The sequence below is a fragment of the Pristis pectinata genome, chromosome 10, assembly GCF_009764475.1.
Source record: "Pristis pectinata isolate sPriPec2 chromosome 10, sPriPec2.1.pri, whole genome shotgun sequence".
NCBI classification, from domain to species: Eukaryota; Metazoa; Chordata; class Chondrichthyes; order Rhinopristiformes; family Pristidae; genus Pristis; species Pristis pectinata.
Genome location: NC_067414.1, coordinates 88,976,331 through 88,994,235, shown reverse-complemented (window position 1 = coordinate 88,994,235; position 17,905 = coordinate 88,976,331). Strand labels below are relative to the sequence as shown.

Below are 17,905 nucleotides of genomic sequence, written 5' to 3'. Positions count from 1 at the left end.
GCACAGACATTTAACTACATTTATTCTATTAGGTTAGTTAAATCCGTTATTTAAATAAGAACAGGAATTTAAGAGAGAAAAAAAATCACAAAAATGTAAGATGTTTTATTCAACCCAAAGATAAAAGGATATCATGCATGAAAATGCAGTTGTCTCCTTTGGTACAAAATCCATTAAGGTAGAATTTGCAGATATCTTTCTTCTTTTGAATGGCTACATCATGGCTATATCTGCATTGGTCCCCCTGTTTATAAAGTCAAAAATACATAAATCATGGTTGGAAATTATTGCAAAAAGTTTGCAGATTTGACACAATTTGAAAAATAACAAGCTTGAACGATGAGTGCAAAATTTGAGGCAACGACTATTCTAACCGTAAAATTATCATTCTCAACCCATCTTGTTCGAGTTCACTGTCATGGACATACATACCCATGGTATAAATGCCATGAAAATTAGCTTTTTGCAGCAGCAGCACAGTACATTACAAAGATAAATTACATAAACTTAAATTATACATAACTTACAAGACACAAAAACTTTTGCATCTTCTATAATAGGGCTTTCCAACTGTGTCATTACATCAGTTGACGGTCAAAATCCACAGGCCATGCCATTAAAGATGGATGCTCCCATCCCATCTATCATCAGGAAATCATGATCACTGTCCCCCCACTCCCCAGGGTTCTGCTCTACTCTCTGCCAGTTGTGTTGTTGTGTGATCACTACTTTATTTTGACAAAACTTGTAGAATTGTGTAAAATTTCAATATTAGAATGAGATCATGCTGAAAACAGATCAGGGAGCCCTTCTCTTTAATAAGGGAATGCCATTATCAAGAGCCTTTAAATTGCTCCTCCGCTATAAAAAATTCCACATATTGAAAAGTATGACATGGGTTCATGAGAGATCATGCCCCTTCCAAAGCACTTAACAGCCAGTTCTTCTGAAATGAAGTCAATGTTATATACATAAAAAGCACTGCATAAATTAACCAGGAAGTGTGTAATCTACTGAACTATATTTCTAAAATCCAGTTTTACCCACTCCAGAAACTTTGTCACTTAATTATTTATAACTGCTGCTGAGAGATAGCACAGGGCTGAACTCATCCAACATGATGAAGTTTTAGTTTACAAAAACCACAATGGACATCATTCCCCTTGTTACATTGTACAAAATTCCTTACTTCATTTAAACTATAAAGATGATAGTTTGGAATTTTCAACATTTGGGGGATATTGAAATTCACGCTATTAATTCAGCAAGCTATATTGTTAATCGTACAGCCATTCATGTTCGTTGGATGTTTTAAATTACATTTCTATTCACAATGATGTTGGAATTCTGTTATGAACAAAGTTTAAAAATGTCCAAAATTTAATGACCAAGACTATCCACAATCTACCTTTACAATGTCAACTGGGTAAAGTCAAGGAAGAGAATGAAGTTCCTCCAGGCTTTTAATCTCATCTAACCAAAGCCATCTACAATTAAGAACATCTAGAAACTTTATGATGAGAAACATACCCTTGTACAGCGGCCCTCCAGAAAATATTTGCATATGCCTCCTTTCCTGTTCTTTTCACCTGTGCCATGGTATGAAAAATCTTGACTTTTCTTCTTTTTTCGGGCAAAATTTGCACCTCCATAACCGTCCTGCAAGATCAGCAAAGCTGCTTCAAACAATTTTTTCCTTCTCTTTACTTTTTATTACTTCTAAGGCAAAGTCATCAACATCTGGGCTAATTACAAGTCTCAAAACCTGTAATAAATTAAGTTACTAAATGTTTACCAAAAACAAAATCAAAGAATTGCAGAGTTGTTACTATTAAAAACATTCACGTAAAAGACTATTCGGTATAAATGTTTTGTCTTAAAGCACAATCTGGGACAATTTTACTTAACACTTGGAAAAGAATGGGCAGATAAACCAAAATCAAGAATACATTTAACTAATATGACAAACATTTTGAAGTAAACAAGGGTAGTGAAACTGATTTTCAAAAAGTGTTTGACAGTGTATTACATAATGCATTTGCTAGCAAAATTAAAGCCCATTCAATTAAAACAGACAGTGTTACATGGGTAAATGACATAACCAAGGAATAGAATGTAGAGAGCAGCAGTGAATGGTGGTTTAGTCAGAATAAAGGATGATGTACAGTTGTGATCCCCAGGCTTTGTTCCAAGGGCAAGTGCTGTGTTTAATATACTTCAAGTGAACGTTTACAGCTTATAGTAGTTTTTTTGTAATTGAGTTGATAATAAAAGATAGCAACAGATTTCAAAAGATCAGAGATATGGCTGATAGAATTCAATTAACTTAAGAATTATTTTTAAAGCAGCGGATTGCACACCCTGCAAAGCAGGGTGAAGTAAACATTCAGAAGGTTTTGGGATGGATTGGATAGGTCTAGAGACAAGAAAAATGCAACTTCAATTTTCCCATTCAGCACCACATCATATGATCCAACAATAAAACTTGTAAAAAGGTGAACACTGACATAGTTAGAAAAAAATGGTGCCTTCAATTTTTGAAAATAATCTGCAACAGGTTTTGTGTTAACAGTCAAAAATTAGCAGATTGAATCATCAGCTCTTGCAAGGCCAAACATTTTAATGCAATGGCTGGAGTGTTTTGAGAAGCCATATTAGATTAAGCAGCATAGATAATACAATCAAATCTAAAGGTAAAGGTAAAGGTCCTTAATGTTCCCTAGATCCAGTGGCTGCAGAAGGCAGATACAAACAATAAATGCCAATATTGGTGGTTATCTATTCCCACAGTTATATATTTAAAAGACAATTAGTTTAGTTCTGGACAATAAATTGAACTTTCTACCCCCTTCTGCATGATTGATACAAAAAGAATACGCATCTGTATTCCTCATCAACATATTTTTGACTTTTTTTCCTTTGAGAAAGCCATTAAACTTGCACGTTAACTTCAGTAATGAAGATTAAAAGTGCAGTGCAGAGAAAAAGAAATTTGTCAGAATGTCAACCAGTATGATGAACCCACAATTGAACAGGAGGTCTAGAACAGTGCAGCTTAAATTTACTTCAAGGTTCATGAACAGAATGTATGTTCTAACAAGGAAGGATTAGCTTTCATTCCTCTACCTCATCACAACCATCCATCATACCACCATCAGAACCTCTTCCAGGTCCCCAAGTTTTGCGTTTCTGTTTTGGTTGTCCTCGCATAGCACGGCCACGGCCAATTCCTCGACCTCTACCCTTCTGCATAATACCTGCAACAATTTCACAATATCTTAAATTTTCCAGTTTATTATTTTAAATGGTTTTAATTTCGAAATACAAATCACAAAAGCTTTTGCCAGATAAAGTCCTGCATTAGATCTGGAGTTTCGGGCTCGAGCTTCCCTTCTTATTGGAGATCTGGGTAGAATCTCATGGAGGCGAGGGAAGAAATGAAAAATAGTAAGCCTGACAGCATATTTCAGTTTCATAATCGAATAAAGATGACCATTCATGGAGTTATTTCAGGATAGTACAGAATATTTTTTACTTGGTTAAAATTCATCCAAGATTAGTTTCTAAGTTTCTTCTGTCCGCTGGGTCAAAAAAGAACATTCAAATAAATTAGCCAAATCAGTAGCTATCAATTGGGAATACAGGAACAAAAAATAATAAACAATTTATAGGCCACCCCTGGGTTACAAGCACCTGACTTATGTACATCCCAGATTTGAATGAGCTTCCTAATTTATTAAATTCAGCAGTCTTATGTATGTACACGTTCGTTCCCTATTTTCCTCTATAGGAACAGCACCTCATATTCTGCCTGGTAGCCTACAACCTGACAACATGAACACTGAATTCTCCAAGTTCTGGTAACTGCTCCCATCTCTTTTCTTCCACTACTGATCTGTCTGGCCCCCATCACCATGTCTCTTTCCATTCCTCCACCATCTCCATCTGCCAATCACCCATACAATCATCCCACTGGTTCCCCCACCCTACTACTCCCCTCTGCTCTCCCCACCTTCCTCCTTTTGTTCCACACTCCACCCTTTTCTATCAGATTCCACCATCTTCAGCCCTTTGTCACTTCCACCCATCATCACACAGCTTCTGGCACCATTCCCACTCTCCCCTTCCCCCATCTGCCTATCACCCTCCCTTATACTTGGATCCACACATCACCTGCCAGCTCTTGCTCCACCCCTTCCCACCACCTTTTTTGATATACTGGCTATCTCACTTCTATCTTTGAGTCCAGAGGTAGGTTTCAGTCCAACATGTCAATTGTCCATTCCCCTCCATAGATGCTGCCTGACCCGCTTAGTCCCTCTAGCATTTTTTGTACGTTGACCCATGTTGTCATATCCTACAGTGGTCTCTATCATTCCTATCTGTAACGTCAATCAGATCTTAAGATGTCTGCATACCTTTTCATCACTTTCTTCTTTCCACTATTCATTGCCATTTCAGCTCTTGGCTCTTAGCGTCTTAAGTATTTCCATCAACCTTTGCCTTTCCAGCTGTCCTTCCCTTTAAGATTCCTAACAAAACCTCTTTCTGACCAAACATTTCACCACCTAACTCCTTATGTAGCTCAGTGAAAAATTTTGTTCCTGTGAAGTACCTGGAGTCATTAGACCATGTTGAAACATACTATATAAAGCAAATAACTGTAATAATCATATGCAGAAATGGTCACTTAAATTTAAATGCAGCACACACAATTCTACAAACACTGCATTTAACTTCTAAGATATAATTTTCTTTAAAAAAAATACAAACACAACTGGTCCATCTGGATACCTTTCATTCCAGGTTTTCGCATCTGTCCCATTGATGACCCTTTTGGAGCCATAACATTTGAGGCTTCCTTTGCCTGCTTGTACTGTTTCAGTTCATTTGCAAAGTCATCACACTCTTCATCTTCATAGGTATCATACTTCTCTTCACTATAGTCACTATAATCAGCATAGTCACGGTTATCAGCATTGTTGTTGTTATAAGATTTCTGTGCAGGGGATTTCATGTAATTCCCAGGTCCTTGTGCATGCTAAAACCAAAAATAGTTTAGTCAGGTCCAAATACAATTTTATACCAATTCCAGCTTAACTTTTAATCATCAGGACATCTTATTAATGGAGCAGAAATTCAGACCAAATTAAGATTTCTTAGCATTAGAAGTTTTCTTTAAATATGTTCCATATATTACCATTAAAGCCACAGTAGGTGAATTTTTACAGTAAACTATATCATGGTACGTATTACCATTTAATACTAAATTCATCAACTTCACCTTGAATTGTGACAGAATGCAGAAAATAGAATATGCAAAAGACAATAATTACAACGTTATGAAAATATTGTTTACTGATTTGTCAAAGCAATTGGGTTGGAGTTCTGTACCGCACAGCAGCAAGAGCACCCAATGATGTCATTAAAAGAAACTAGGGGGAAATTTTCCATTGCATAGCGTCAGACCCTCATCAATACAGGTGTCTGTGCAATGACATATCATTCTCCCACATTTATGGACAATAATCAAGTGTGCCAGAATAGGGAGTAAAAGCCAGCAAATCAGGGTACAGAGTATGGTGGTGGGGATAAACAGTAGGTGGGAAAGAGGCGTGGGCAGAGGGAAGTGTTTAAACATATCATCCAAGTAGGTGCGAGACAAACTTAAGTTTCCTTAAATTTATACAGATTTAAACTTAAATTTCTGCTCTGAAATAGACAAGGATTGTGTAATCTTCACTGTATTTATGAGCAGTTCCTGGTCAGCTGATTAATTCAGTGCACATTTCCAAGCTTATGCTGTGGCTACTTTACAGAGATTACATACAACAAGATAGTTGAAGTAACTACTTGATAAAAATTAGAAGTATTGCAGTAAATTATATATACTAGATTCACAGAAAAATAGAACTTTGGAAATACCACCTTAACTATGTTTGGTTACCTACCGGAGGGAAAGGAGCATCATATTCCCTGTAGGGTACAGGACCTTTCTTGTATGACCTTTCATTATCAATATCAGAATCATAACTGAAATCTGAATCACCACTGGAAGGAGAATGCCGCTGTAAAGGAATTGAAGTTCATTTAGTATAATATGGCCCTACATACAAAAAGTGTGAACACTTACTTTTTTCCATGATAATCAAATTATACAAGTGAACAGGTTCACAAGGGCACTAGCTAAACATTATCTGTTCGCAATACCTTGTGCTTCTCTTTCTTTCTCTTTTTTGTTTTTTTCTTTTCCCTTTCTTTCTCTCGTTTTCTCTTCTTCTTTGACCTTCTATGGGACGACTTGTCCTCTTTCTCACTCTCTTTTGGTTCTTTTTTTACTTCATTTCCTTCAAGTCCATCATCATCGATTTCCCCATCCTCAAGTTCCCCATCCTCCCTGTTGAAACAATTATTGGCAGCATAAAAAAGTCACGCCATGATTCAGTTTCCACATTCCTCATGGAAGTTTTAGCTGGGTAGTTTTGTCACTTTAAGGTTGGCTTTTTTAAAAACATTTGTCAAACCTTCTTCCAAAAAAAAACAGAAAATGGTCTATTTTTATATTAAAAAAAATCAAAACCAAACTTGTGCTTCATGTTGACTAATTTAATTAATCACTTGCAATAATCAGAAATTAAATGTGCAAAACTAATTCCTAGAGGCAAAACGTTAATTGCAATGAAAGAAATACACTAAAACAAAAAATAGCAGACCTGACAAGAACCAAAAATTACCAAGGAAAAAATGCCCAGCAGAAGCTAGCACAAGGCCCATCAAGCTTTGCCCTGCCATTCAATACGATCATGATTGACCTATGCTGGTCTCAACTCCTCTTGTGTGTCATCACCCTCAATTCCTTGATCCTTCAAGTATTTACCTCTCTCCAGCATAAATACTTCTAATCATCTTGGCCTTCACCTCTCTCTGGGCAGAGAATTCCTGAATTCACTCTCCTCGGAAGAAACAAACCTGTTATTGGCGAAGGATAGGGGCATGGACTTCCCACAGATAACAAAAATAAAAAGGTTGCTGGCAATGATACGCTGCAATGGCATGTAGTTGTCAATTCCTCCACAGATATCTCTTTTCACTTTCAGCTTTTACATATCCATGTTCCAGATCCCAACTACACTCCCCCCCCCCACTCCAGCTGCAAGGTTACCCACATTCCTTAGTGTATAGATCCATGGGTGGCGTCAGCAGATAATGCAGACTTAGTGTACTTCTTAAAAACAGAATTAATAAGCATCACTACTCTGCCCTATATCCTTGTGCTTGTGTCACAGCCAGAATTGGTATACAGAACAAATACACAAGCTACAGATTCTGCACAGAATCTAAACAATTTGCAAACTATCCTGTATAAAGTTACCCACATAATCACTACTCCTTTATTGTCACTGGGACAAAATCCTATAATTGGTGACCTAGCAGCATTTGCACAAGTCCTTCATTACAAGGTGTCATTGACAGCTCACTGCCAACTTCAAGGGCTAAAGACGCAATAACTGCGACCAATGCCAGCATCCAATGATGAATACAGTCTACTAATCTTGTAAATAGCACAAGCTGCAATACACTTCCCATTACTCTAAAAGAGTGCACAAAGGTTAAATTAACCGACTTCATTGCTGCTGCTGATTCACAGCTTGCACCGAATTTGAAGTCTGCAGCATTTATCTCACTCTTACCCCAGCATGCTTCTCAGAGATATCAAAGCTTGGCCCTTGAAATTCACAATTGCTTGCTGCCATCTGTCTCCTTGACGATGAAGCCCTTCATTAAGCCTTGACAGCAAATGCTAACCAAGATGGACACAAGAGCAGGGAAAGGTGTGGGAATAGACCAGTTGCCAAGGGTTGTAGAAATCCCAAGCTCAAACTGTGACTATCCAAATTACCCACTGATGTAGAAAATAACAGCAGCATTTCTCTACTACCCCAGTTACAATTAGTGATCCAAATTTGGTACAATAATGCTCAACTGTGAGTTACGAGGGAATTTATTGCCAATTTACCAAAGTCCAAGTAAAATCTGTACTCAAATTAACATGTTTAATTCAATTTCTTCTGATGAATACCCCAAGACTACCATTTCAAGCCTTCCATCAGGATTCTTGGTGTCATGACTCTACATTGCCTTTGTCACAGTTGACTGCAGAATCCTAATCCCCCAATTTTAGAATCGTACAGCACGGAAAAAGGCGCTTAAGCCCATAAGTTCGGCCTTTTACATTTCTATCTTGTAAAAGCTAGAATCAAAAGCAATAGGTTCCCTCCAGTCTATACTGCTATCTTTAGTATCCCACAAGAAGCTATTTTTCATCATTTTTCAAGCATTAATATCCAAAAATAGAGCAGTAATTTATACAAGAACACTTCTCCTGTAGGCTAAACTTCCAAGAGTACCTCCAGCATTACTCTTAAATTTTCACTTTAATCATTAGGTGCTCATTTATAATGCTCAGCAGAAGACCATGCCAAGAGCATTATCAGGAATACCTAACAGTGAGTTGCCAATCTCAAGTGCTACACAGAACTACATACCTGCTAAATGGCAAAAGTAGCATGCAACAGAGCTAAGCAACCTCAACCAACAGGTCAGACTGAAGTTCTGCAACCCTACCACCTCTAATTATAATCCACTATTCATGACTGAACAGCCAATGGAAGGAGGCAGATCTCTAAGAACATCCCCATCCACAACAAATAGCCCAGTATGTGGATGTCAATGATATGGCTGTAACTATGTTCAGCCAGAAGTAGTGAACGGATAACCCATTTTGGATCCCTCGACATCAAAGATGTCAGTCTTCAGCCAATTCCATTCATTCCATGTCATCTATAGAATTAGCTGACTGCACTGGATACAGCATAGGCAATGGAACCAGACAACATTCCAACTGTAATATTTCCAATCCAGCAAATCACACCCAAACCAGTCTATTTTCCAACAAAGTGCAGATGAACCCTGTGTTACAGGGGTGGTTGCATTCCTAGGGAAATGTCCATATCAAGATTTTCTGTAACGTGAAGCACGTCATCTGCTCATGTGTCAAGAAATGAGAATTGATTCCTAATTTGGTTTCTGCAGGGATACTCAGCTCTACTCCTCATCACGGACTTGTTCCAAACGTGGGTCAAAGAAATGAATGTTTCACAGGTGAAGTGAGAGTGACTGCCCTTAACATCAAGGGAGCATTTAACCAAGTATGTCATCAAAGGTCAAGGGGAAAAACAATCCCTCGTTGGAGTCACAATCTGCACAAAGAAAGCTAGTTTTCATGTTGGAGGTTAAACTCCCAACAATATAATTGCTATAGTAGCTCCTCAGTGCAGTGTCCTAGAACCAAACAGCTTCAGCTGCCACATTAATAAACTTCCTTTCAACACAAGGTCAGAAGTGCAGACATTTACCAACGATTACACTATGTTCAATTCTACTCACAACTCTGCTGCAAATGAAGCAGTGCATGCCTGAATGCAGCAAGGCTTAGACAGTATTTAGGTTTGGCTGGTAAGTGGCAATAAATATTTGTACCACAAAAGTGCTGGCCATGACCATCTCCAAGAGACAAATCACCTTATCTTGATAGTCAATAGAATTACCATTGTTAAATAACACACCATTATTAAATAACAAACCACCATCTTCAAGTGTTACCAAAAACTCAACTAGACAAATGCCGTGACTACAAAAGCAGGTTGAGGGTGGGTATCTTGTGCTGAGCAACCTATCTCCTGACACCCTAAAGCCTCTCTGCTATCTACAAGGTACAAGTCAAAAATACAATAGACTAAAATCTTCTACATGTGAGTAAAAACAGTAATATTACAGACTGAGAAAGGAGAAATTACATTAGAAAATAAGGAAATAACACAGAAATTAAACAATTGTGAAAGTCTTCATGGAAGACACAGAAAATCACCTGGAAATAATGGAGTACAATAGGTCAAGAATGAATGAGCTCAAAGAAATTAGCATTAGTAAAAAATAAATTACAGGACAATTTAATGGGACTGAAAGGTGATAAAACCCCAGGACCCAATGACCTGTATCCAAGCACTTTGAAGGAAATGGGCTATGGAGACAGTGGATGCCCTGGCTCCCATCCAACATTCCAAAGATTCAAGTATAAAGCCCACAAATTGGAAGGTAACAAATGCAATCTTATTATTGAAAGAGGGAGAAAACAAAAAACCGTTAATGTGACATAGATAGCAGGGAAAATGCTGGAATGTATTAGAGATATGGAAACAGGACATTAGGAAAATAACAATGGATTTGAATAGAGCCAATATGGATTTATGAAGGGGAAATGGTGCTTGACAAGACAGTTTTGAGACTTCAACACAGGGATGAATCAGGAGATAATGAATTTGAGTTTCCAGAAGGGTGTCAATAAGGTGACTTATTGATCACTAAATAAAATCAGAGTGTATTGTATTGTAGGTATTATACTAGCATGGATTGAGGACTGGTTAAAAGACAGAAAATTGAGCAGGAATAAATGGATTATTTTCAGATTGGGAGGCTGTAACCAGTGGACGCCGGTGTTTGGTGCTGGGACCCAGGATATACAATATATTTGCTTGGTGATTTCAAGTGTAATATATCCAAATTTGCTGATGATACATAGCTATAAGGCAGCATGGACTGACGAGGACGCAGAAGTGCTTTGAAGGGCGACAGGCAAGTTGTGAATGGGCAAAGATGGAATAAAATGTGGTATTCAGAGACTTGGGTGCCCTTGTACACAAATCACTGGAAGTTGACATTCAGAGACAGCAATTGTTTGGAACACTGGCCTTTATTGCAAGAAGATTTAAGTACAAACACAAAGTTGTCTTGAACCAGTTATATTGAGACCTGGTAAGATCACATCAGGAATATAGTGTGCATGTCTAGTCTCCCAAAGGATATACTTGCAATAGAAAGAATGCAGTGATGATTCACTAGATTGATTCCTTGGATGGCAGATGTGTTGTGAAAGGAGAAATTAAGCAGACTGGCCCATACTTTAAATAATTTCATTGAAACACATGTTTTTCATAGCTCGACAAGGAGCATGGAGAGATGATGCTTCCCCTGGTTGATGATGACCTGGTCTCAGTCTTAAAACAAAGGCCAGCCATTCAGGACAGACAAGAGTACTCATCACCAGGAGTAATCTTAAGAATTCTCTATTCAAGATGGCTGTGGAAAGTCAACCACCCGGCCTTTATCCAAAACAGGGATCAATGTATTTTTAGATAATAAGGGAATTAAAGAAAACAAGGTTAATGCAGAAGAATATCAATGATGTTAAAAAGTTGGCCATGGCAAAACTGGCATTAGGAACTGAAAAGCCTAATTCTGCTTCTACTTACGTAACTATGTGATGCAATACTTTTCACTTGCTTGAACAAGTACAGCTCCAACAACATTTGACAAGATGTCAAAACACTCCCTTGCTTGGAATCCCACCTGCCATTCTAAACATTCATTCCTCCACCACTGATGCATTGTGACAGCACAATAATATCATCCACAAACTGTCCTGCAGTTACTTCTCTAGGCTATTCCAAAAGCAACACCTCCCAAAGTCATGACTTCTACAAGAGAGCACCACCACACTCTGACTTAAGTCACACCATCCTGACTTGGAAATGTATCACCCCTCCTAAATTGTTGTTGGGGCTAAATCCTTAAACTCCCTCCACAACTGCCTTGATCTTCACCAGCATAACTACATTTGTTCAAAGTAGCTCATTATCATTCTTTCAGGCCCAATTAGAGATGGGCAATAAATGCTGGCCTTGCCGATGATGCCCACATCCTAAAAAAATTAATAAAATGAAAATATTTTAGTCTATTTACAAGAACTTTTACTATGCGCTACATATGCATCAAATATAACATTATTTGATTACTAATTAATTCTTTTATCTTTGGTCAAGTCTTAGTTGGTTTTCTTCTTCCATTTCTAGTTTCCATTGGTCATTTCTGTGCAAAATTACAGGCCAGCAGGGTGAAGAATTAGGTGAAGAAACAGGCAAGATTAACTGAAGAGATCATAAAATATATTTCTATGACAGACTTTCAATCCATATGTTCCATTCCCATTAACACATCTGTGTAATATCCACTGTGTCATTAATTAAATTTCTCAGTCAGCATCTAGGAACATAGTCCTGAACAGGCAACATCAGATTCACACCTGGTCTTGATGTCCATGTGGCTGAATAGCCCAATGTTAATTACTCAAATAATTGTCACGAGGGCAAGAGGTACATAAACAAGGTGTCACTGAGTACTTCTGAGTTAGAAATGCTATATGTACTTAGCTGCGTCTCAGCAACTCCTCAGGCTACCTTTACAATGCTTGCACTTGTTTACACATAAAAGAAATTCTGACCTTTGAAGCTAATAGCTTCTCTTTCCTGGCTACTCCTAAACCAAGTTATTGTTAGGCACAGAGGCAAGCAAAATCTCAAGCATAAGGAGCCAAAGTGCATGCGAGCTGTGTAATAACTAACAAGACTTATAAAGTTCTGAAAAATACAATTCAACCAGCTACTAAATTAGGTGTAATTAGTAGCCTCATATTGCAAGATGTAGTCTACTGCTTTTGAAACTGAGTAATACGAGTTGTAAATGAAATGGATGTCAGACCATCGAGAACTGGAATATTTTCCGGTGACCACTATATCCCATAGGGCAAAGTTTTAACTGGCTCAAAAACAAAAGTCTCATTCATTACACCTTTTACATTAATGAACATAGAGTCACACATCCAACCCTTTGTTGTTTTTTTTCTCTCATCTTATGCAAAAATAAAACCAAATATCTACAAGGAGCAAGGAATATTATCCCTTTGTTAAAATACAATTTTTCATAAACAAATTAAAGCATTTATTTGCTGCCACTATGTACATAGGTCTAATCACAAGTATTTTGAGAACCAAACACAAAAATCATACTGAATACAATCAAATACGCTCTAGAAAAGTTGTTGGACTTGAGGTTTCCAAACACAACCCAACCTCCTCCGCTCCCAACATAACAGAGGAATCTTGGAAACTCAATTTGAAATTGCCCTGGATTTATCTTCCATGAAGCAATAGCTGAAACAATGTAAAACAGATACTAAATATTCGATACAAGCAAACACTAAGGTACCATAGCCCAATGAGAATGTTGAAAATAACTGTTGTTCATAAAATTTCTAATGAAAAAACTATTGGATTAAAAAAAATGGAATAAATCACAACCATTTTGGACTAAAGTAACAAAACCTAAATTTGCATGGATATATAGTAAGACCAATTCAGAAGTGTTTATACAAGTTTGGGCCGTCCAAATTTTAATCCATTCACCTTCATCAGTATTATAGTTATTAGTAAACATTTTGTTGCAAAATTTACAAGAAATGAACACACAACTTTCTAATAAAACATAGCAACATCTGTTGAGGTGGCTCAAAACTGACAGCAATTGGCTGTTATGATACTCAGGACTGTTAAAGGATGCAGGCTGGAACTTTCTTGGACCCTAGAATGCAGAATTCCTAAAAAAATTGAACCACAAGTTTTGAGCAAATACAAATAGAAAAAGCAGGTTGGGAGTGCAAGAAATATATATAGAGAACAAGGCAAGTTCCTGAATTATGATTTGGCCCCAGAACCAAAAACTATTTAAATGTTTGTCCAAATATCAGGGTAGAAGGGTTTTTAAACAGAAAAGGGTGTCAAGCAAACCAAAAGCTGCACACTAGTGAAAAGGACAGGAGTAATTGAACACAAAATTACCACATCTATAGAGAGCACAAACAACTGTTCCATATCTAAACTGCACCACTGACTTGGATTCAGAAACAGTAGTTTGCAAGAAAAGTGCACTCAGCCCAACTTACTTCTATTCCTTTCTTCCTTATTTCTAACTTCCCTCACATACATCTATACAATTCCCCTCAGCCAATAGGTGGTAGCAGATTCCACATTTTAAGTACTGTGTAAAGAAATTCCCTATTAAGTTCATTGTCAATTACCGTATATTCATACAAATATACACATAACACTAAACTACAATACAGTCAAACTAGACAAGTCAGACAATGATCTATAACATGAAATTTTAATTAAATGAAGACAAATGGAAAACAACATACATCAAAACTAAATGATGTATTGTATTATAGAGATGAAGTTGAACACTACAGAGCACTATCTGTAAAATAGGCACCCATGATACCCAATCACTGGAATAGGATGCAATATTTGGAATATCACCCGTGTAATTCAACATAAAAATTATTATACTGAAAGTGTGGTAAGAATCCCAGTAGGACCATGCCTCCAGAACTTCAGTAGCTACACAGATCTAGATAAAATTTACAACACAAGACTCATTTGCCTCATTGCATCCACATTGGTGTCACCTAGCCTAATCCTACTTTCCTGCATTAGGTCGAGCCTGAAGGTCACAGCTCTAATTATACATCCACATGCCTTTTAAAATGTGGAAGGGATTTCTGTGCCTCTACCATGCTTTTGGCGATTTCCAGACTTCTGCTAATCCTCTGGATAATGAAAAGATTTTACTACTGTTGCCACTAATCCTTCCACCAATTACTTTAAATCTATGCCCTATGGCTTCTAACCCTTCCAAGGGAAATAAATTCTCTGTTTACTCTATGGTTGTTATAATTTTAGACATATTAATTAAACCTACTCAGTGTTATGTAAAATTACAATGTAAAATCTCAAATTTTAGATTCTATTTCCCAATCTATGATGGCAAGCATGCCATCTCTCTCCTTCACCACCCCATCTACCAGTATTGCCACATTCAGAGAATTATGGGCTTGAACCCCAAAGTCCCTCTGTTCATCAACATTCCTTAGTATCCTACCATTTACTGTGCATGTCCTACCCATATTTGACTTCCCAAAATGCATCATCTCACACTTGTTGGGATTAAACTCCATCTGCAAATGTTCTACCCAACTTTTCAGCTGATCTATATCGTGCTGTAGCCTTAGAAAACCTCCCTCATATCCACAAGACAAGCAACTTTTATGTTATTTGCAAACTTACTATCTAACCTCCTACGTTCACATCCAAGTCATTAACATGTATCACGAACAAGGGTCCCAGCACCAATCCTTGTGGTACACCACTAGGCAGACTTCCAACCAGAAAAGCATCTTTCCACCACTACCCTCTGCCTATCATTAAGCCAATTTTTGATCCAATCAGCCAGTTTGCTTTGGATTCTATATGCCTTAACCTGGACCAGCCTTCCTTGTAGGACCTTGTCAAATGTTTATTAAAGTCCATAGAGACAACATCTACCAGCTTGCCGTCACAAATCTTGTTACCTCTTATGTAGTATTCAAGCTGTGGTCTAGCATTGTGTACAATTCTAGCATAACTTCCCTGTTCTTATATCTACGCTTTGGCTAATGAAAGAAAGCATCCTTTCATTAGCCAAAGCTTTCTTTTATTACCCTGCTACCTTTAGGTATCCATTGAAATACACCCCAATATTCCTCCACACCACTTAATATCCTTCCAGTAACTGTGTAGGCTTGTTCACCCGAGGCAACCAAAGGTAGAGCCACTAGTCTGATCCTGAATTTAGAGATTTGATAAACAGGAGTTTTCAGCCTTGAAAAGAAAGCAATCAACACAAAGTCACCCAAGAAAGTAGCTAACATAGGAAATGCAACTCCAGTTGACCTGGAACCTGACGGGCACAGTGTAAAAATGATGTGCAATACCATAAAAAAATCAAATCAATATGTAAGGGTTAAAAAAAATTGCTAATAATCTTGGATTTGAGGGCCAAATGGAACAGCAAAGAAAAGTTAGAATGGCACCCATGGCAACAGAAATAACCACCAACAATGGTACCATAAAAATATACAAGAGGCTGAAAATATTAGAACTGAACAGAGGGCAAAAGGCAGTGGGTACAGAATCTTAGGACTGAATCCTAAATGCTGGTTTAGAACAAGATCAGAGATAAGGTGTGAATAGGGTTTGATGTGAGTTCAGACAAGGTGAAGTTTCCCAGGAACTAAAATGATAACGATGAACCAACCATAGAAGTGAATTTGAGAGACAGATTAACAACGTAGTTACTTTGATCAAGAGACAGAAAAATTCTATATAATGATGAGCTAAAATGGAAAGAATGGTCTTCTCCCTCCACAACAAAAACAAAAAGCAGTACATGAGTACAGGAGTACACAACCATGCCCCTCAAGCTTGCCCTGCCATTCAATAGGACCATGGCTGATCTATGCTCACCTCAATTCCTCACGTCAGTTCCCCATATCCTCAATTTCTCAATCTTCAAATATTTATCTCCATCTTAAACATATCCAAGGATCTGGACTCCACCAGCCCCAGGGCAAAAGAATTGCAGAGATTCATTACCCTCAGAAGAAATTTCTACACACTTCAGTTTTAAATTACTTGCCCCTTATCTTGTAGCTTTGTTCCCATGTTCTTGTTTTTTCTATTAGTGATATCACCTCAACATCTACCTCTCAAGCCCCGAAGATCTTATGTTTGAATAAGGACACTCTGTTTTCTGAACTCCAAGAAATGCAGACACAAACATATACAGTCAGGGAACAGAAAATTAATGAAAGGCAGGAATCTGAAGTATCAGCAAAAACTGACTACAGTAAAGGTTTGATTAGGTCATACAAAGTTGTTGAACATTCGATGGTCCTAATCTGAGAGTAATATCAGCCCAATTCCTTAGATGCAAAAATTAGTTAAAATAAAAATAGTGAACTTAACTAGAAGTGGTCAAATCAAAAATGTGTAGACATTCTATAAACATTAAAACAAATAAAACTTCAAATTTATTTCAGAATTCAAGATTGCAATGGTAGAAAAACGAGCATTTCTCCTAAGCTAACAATATTCCATGAAGCAGATGTAAGAAAAATGGAAATGTTCTGAAATGGGATTTGATTGTTTACTTATAATCAGTAACTAACTTGTATTTATTGTAATATGGTACATCGTGGTCAAACAATAGTGCGATATAATGAAGGAACTCTAAGCAACTTAAAACTGTTACTATAGTACAGTACATTCCAATGTATCAGTTGACAGATGAAACAAGTCACTTTTCAGTTTCAGCTGACAGGCTGTAATGCAAGACAGCTTAATATAGAATTCATGCAAATGTATAGTGTGCATAGATCTATTTACACACACAGGACATTTGAAGATGTATGAACTGCTTGCAAAGATGAACTTATATTGTAGGCTTTGGCTCAAAATGAGTGCTATATTAAATAATACTGGCTCAACACCCCAACAAAAAAAATAGCTACTATGGAGGCTATTAATTTAAGTGACTAAAAACCTTCACCAACTTTACTTAAGAGTTCAAATATTCAATTTTGCTGCAAATGATAGGAAAATGAGTACCTCCAACTTTACAAGCTAACGGCATTCCTACATTCAAAAATGTTTGTTACACAGTACCCAGAGCTAAATCACAACTGCATAAGACATTTGGACAAGTACATGGATAGGAAAGGTTTAGAGGGATATGGGCCAAATAAATGCAGGCAAATGGGACCAGCTCAGGAAGAGATCTTGGTCAGCATGGCTGAGTTGGGCTGAAGGGCCTGTTTCCATGCTGTACAACTCCATGACTCAACAAAAAGTTAGAAATGAACAATTAAGTTATCAGTAGGCCAGTGCCCATTACTCACTTGCACTCATATCAAGAATTGAGGGAATATAACCAGATTGCATAAGCTACTAGATCAGTTGCATTTCAGTTCAGTCAACCCTTCTGAATATGTCAACAAATATGAAAAGTACTCTCATTTGTAACTGCTATTATAGAAATTAAAATCTATATAAGTAGTATCTCCATATTTGGTAAT

The 17,905-nt window shown here is 37.3% G+C and overlaps 1 protein-coding gene across 2 annotated transcripts in view; it reads right to left on the bottom strand.

Moving 5' to 3' along the window:
* LOC127575057 (zinc finger CCCH domain-containing protein 6) overlaps positions 1-17,905 on the bottom strand; it is a 33,122-nt gene that overhangs the window by 10,191 nt on the left and 5,026 nt on the right. For both annotated transcript variants that reach the window (XM_052024689.1, XM_052024690.1), the window contains exons 2-7: positions 6,211-6,397; positions 5,952-6,068; positions 4,795-5,041; positions 3,127-3,257; positions 1,531-1,659; positions 133-244 (exon numbers count right to left, since the gene is read on the bottom strand). In XM_052024689.1, the coding sequence (XP_051880649.1) occupies positions 133-244; positions 1,531-1,659; positions 3,127-3,257; positions 4,795-5,041; positions 5,952-6,068; positions 6,211-6,397 (923 nt within the window). The remainder of the gene's footprint in view (positions 1-132; positions 245-1,530; positions 1,660-3,126; positions 3,258-4,794; positions 5,042-5,951; positions 6,069-6,210; positions 6,398-17,905) is intronic.